We start from the raw sequence: 4,526 nt of genomic DNA on the forward strand, positions 1-4,526 counted from the left end.
GCAAGGAGCTCAAGTTGGCTTACATCATTCTCCTGCTTTCCATTTTATTCTCACAGCAACCCTGGGTTGTAAATTTGACTGAGCAGTAATTACTGGATTGTCGTGACATAGGCTGCATCTAGACACATCAAAGAAGCATTTCTGGAAAATGCTTTGTAAACCCCTGGTGGAAGGCAAAGACATCAAAAAATAAAATACTCCCTGCTCATCATCACGTCCTTTGGAACTTCCACAGAGTTCTTTTTCTACTCATTTCTATCTGCTGAGCCCTGGGGCTTGGACAACTTCATGGAGACATAACGAAATCTAGTATTCAAGGCAGTTATATTCATTCCCCAGAAACAGAGACATCATGCCTCTGAATACCAGGCATTTGGGGGGTGGGTGGGAGAAGGCTATTGCAAGAAAACTCTACTTCAGGGGGTCCCAAAGCTATATTCAAGACATTACCTTCCACAACTCTTGATTTGAAAGTTTTACTCTTTCATCCACTAGCCTTTGCGTCTAGTTGAATGCTTGGCATGCATAGCATGTGTGACCACATGGGCAGCTGTGAAGACACTGTAGCTGTTTCCAGTTATTTTGCATCACCCCATGCCGCCACACCCTGGAACACCACTTTTAAGAGATGTACACCTCCTCTCTTTGCATTTCATTAGGTGAGGAGAATTGAATAAGAATATAACACAGATTTGAAAAGGATTACTCCAATATGGCACTGACAGTTTAAATTAAATTTGCATTTTGCTGGAGAAATGAAAACACAAAAGTACCATAGACCCCATTGCTAATTAAAATATGACATAGATGAAGGACTCAGAATTTGTCAATTCTTCCTTCTGAGTTGCTCCTTGCTATTCAACTCAGGCTTCACCATAATAATATAGCATTTAGGTGAAAATATACAGCCTAGTAAACCAGCACTGGAGGCCAAGATGGAGAAGATCTCCACAGCCACCATATATTTTCCTTTGGAGCTTAAGTAAGTTGGAACAAAGGACAGCCACACACTGCAAAATACCAGCATGCTGAAGGTGATAAACCTGGCTTCATTAAAGCTGTCAGGTAACTTCCTGGCTAGGAAGGCTACAGAGAAGCTGACAATGGCCAGCAAGCCCATAAACCCCAAGACACAGTAGAACATGGTGACTGACCCTTCATTACATTGCAGAACAATTTCTCTACTCATTGAGTGCATGTCTAAACCTGGGAATGGGGGAGACGTTGCCAGCCACACAGTACAAAGAGCAGCCTGAACCAAGGAACAGGATAGAACAATGAAGGTGGCCTGTTGTTTCCCCACCCATTTCCTCATGCTGGACCCTGGTTTGGTCACCATGAAAGCAAGGACCACAATGATTGTCTTTGTCAACACACAAGAAACTGCCACTGAAAAGATGATGCCAAAAGCTGTTTGTCGAAGGAGACATGTCACTTTCTCAGGTCGACCGATGAATAGCAAAGCACAAAGGAAGGAGAAGAAGAGGGAGGTGAGGAGAGTGTAGGAGAGGTTGCGGTTGTTGGCTTTGACTATGGGAGTGTCCCGGTGCTTAATGAAGATCCAAAGCACCAAAGCGGCAAGGAAGGACAAGGAAAGAGAAAAACAGGCCAAAGATATCCCCAGTGGTTCCTCATAAGACAAGAATTGTATGTTCTTTGGCAGGCAAGAATCCTTTTCCACATTTGGGTAATGATCTGGTAGGCAATGAAAGCATTCATCCATGTCTGAAAAAGAGAAGCTGTAAGAGCACCAGTATATGCCTAATACTAAAATGATCAAAATGAAAGAAGCAACAAAACCTTAAATAAGGGTTGCCTGGCTGAAATCTGAAAAACAATTTGCCACACTTCTCATGTAATTATATTATTAGCAACATGCCATATTCAATTCCTACCCACTCCCAGATGTTAGGACCTAACTCGACTTCTGAAGCTCAGTGTTATCATTTACCGCCAGGATTCTAGCAGATTTTACTTGTTCACATTTTTAAACATCCCAACATGATTTGAACTTCCCATTCTAATATGTTGACTGGAACAAGGTTGCATTTCCGTTTTAGCACTTCTCTGAATTTGGAAACATGGTTCTTGGGTCTTTCATTTAAGAAAGGCTGTTGCAACCTTAGCTTTCTCCCTGAGGTTCTTTCATATCTCTGAAGGTTTCTGTTTTTTCAACTTTTGATACCTCTATCATCTGAGTGGTGATTCATTTCATTTATATATATAGTGTACATAATTAGCAGTTGTCATTGGCTTGGGCTGATATTATTGAATATATCATGCTGTATCCTCATATCAGGAACCACAACCTTCACTGAATTCTGAACAACTTTCCTGAATTGTCTGAATAACTGAAAACCACAAGGGATGGGAGTGTCAGAATATATTAGTGTTAGTATGTTTTAAAGGCTCTTTACATGATGTCTCTTACCTGTCTGGTTGGAAATCTTCCCTTCCGGACATATAATGCAATCATAGCAGCAAAACGGTTTCCCTTCCTTCTTTGTTTTTTGATAACCCAAAGGACAATTGGCATTACAAAGAGAAAGGGGCTGTGCCTGCCCAAAAATGTAAGAGGATAATGTTTTCTATTTTGCAATATTGTGTATCCACAATGTATTATATTCTGTCAACTTGCTGAACTATCTCCTTTTACAGTATGGTAGAAGAGGCAAGAGACAAGTAGGAAAGGGCAATCAAGGGCTACTTGCCCTGGTGGCTTTGGTTCTTCTCCACAGTTGGAGGCAACTGATTTGTTATTGTCATCTAACACAGTGCACCTCTGGGGGAGAGGGTGAACTGCTGCATTAGCAGTACGTAACCTGGGTAGTGTGCATCGAGCACTGGGTTTCCAAGACAAAAAGACACCCTTGCCGACCTCATTGATGTGGTCCAAAGGAAAGCAGAGCCATATTTTACAATTTTGGGTAGGGAAAGGAAATAAGCAAGCCCCATAGTGATAGAAGGAACCCTTATGCTGCCTTCCCCTACATGAATATGACACTCTGTAAATTTATCAAGTTTTATTTTTTTCCAAGTAGTAAATTTGGTGGTAGTAGTGCAATAGTGGATGTAATGAGTGTCACTTAACTGGCAAAACATGGAAGATCTGCACACCCATGCCCTCACTTCTACACTGAGCACATGGATGAGCATAGCACAGAGCTAGGTCAGTATCTGAACCGTGAATTATTTTAGAAGTGATGGATAGGCTACAAAATATGAATTTATCTCACCTGGTTAAACCTGCTGGGCCACACAATGGCTTCTTCACAAATGCTGAATGATTCTTCTTGGGGAGCCATGGGGTCGATCTTTCCAACTTTCATTCTCCGAAAGGACTGGTTTGGAAATGTAACCCAGTTTATAATATCAAATCCAGACTCTAACTCTCCATTTTGGTTGAAGGAAACTTTTCCCCCATCACTATTATTAAATGAGATGCTTTTAACAAAGTGGTTGAGCTGTTTAGAAAAAAAATGGATAGAATCACAGAGAAAATAAAAGAAAGCCAATTCATAAGGATATACAAAAGACTGACTATCATTCCCACTTGTATACTGAACTGTATAAAAGCTTTATACCAAGTAAATATATATATGGAGAGGAAAGAGCCCTATAGGCCACCTTGAGCTTCTTGCAGGAACAATGAGAGATATGTACAACAATAAACAGATACAGTTATAAACTACAATAATAAAATGTAATAGTGGTACTAATGAAGGAAGTGACTGGGCAGCAGTGGAGCAGGTCAGAATGGTATAGCCACTACTACATTTACAACCGTGACGTGGTGGAGGGCAGAAGCAGAAAAAAAGCCTGCTCCATGCTTATCATTATCACCTTTGGAACTTCCAAAGAATCTAGATTCTCTGTTTATTCCTTTGCATCTGGTGAGCAGTGGAGATTAAACAAAGTCATGGAAGAAATGGGATATCTATGGCTATTAGCCACAATGACTATATACTTGATCCCAAAGATACTTGGGAAATTATTAGGAAGACCTTCACAGAAAAAAGTGTTCTCGCCATGCTTGAAGTTGCTAAGCATAGCACCTGCTCTCCTATCCACTTAAATCTCCCTTTGTGTAGAGATTTTCAAAAGGGATACATGACAAATCTGAAGAAACATGAATTGTGTAGGCTGTTTATGTTGGCCAGATTTAACATGTTTCCCTCGGCGGTAGTGAGAGGAAGATATTTAGCTATCCCAGAATCAGAGCGTCTCTGCAAATGCAGTAAAAAGGAACTAGATAATCTAGAACATATATTCTTCTCCTGTGATTTTGGCAGTTATGCCAGAATACAATTGTATGAGGCCCTAAAATTCAATAAACAGACTTTTATCCAACCAACTGTTCAGGACATGCTGGCGGACAGCGACGATCAAATTACTTTACTAGCGGCCGAATTTCTAAGAGCTGTCCATGAAGAAAGAATGGGCCATGATAAGGAGACTTAGTGGTTGTTAATGGTAGCTGATGATGTTGCGTTGTATTATTATTTTATATTATATTGTATTATGAT

General features: G+C 40.5%; 1 protein-coding gene across 1 annotated transcript; it reads right to left on the bottom strand.

The window, feature by feature from the left end:
• Positions 1 to 794: 794 nt before the first annotated feature.
• Positions 795 to 3,458, bottom strand: LOC310828910 (vomeronasal type-2 receptor 26-like). The gene is made up of 3 exons (XM_083706944.1): positions 3,237 to 3,458; positions 2,432 to 2,558; positions 795 to 1,725 (listed from the first exon to the last, which is right to left on the bottom strand). Exons 1-3 carry the CDS (start codon positions 3,327 to 3,329, stop codon positions 827 to 829), a joined length of 1,119 nt encoding a protein of 372 aa, XP_083563070.1. The 5' UTR covers positions 3,330 to 3,458; the 3' UTR covers positions 795 to 826.
• Between the last annotated feature and the right edge of the window lie 1,068 nt (positions 3,459 to 4,526).

The sequence above is a fragment of the Podarcis gaigeae genome (genome assembly GCF_964106915.1).
Source record: "Podarcis gaigeae genome assembly, chromosome: 13".
NCBI lineage: Eukaryota > Metazoa > Chordata > Lepidosauria > Squamata > Lacertidae > Podarcis > Podarcis gaigeae.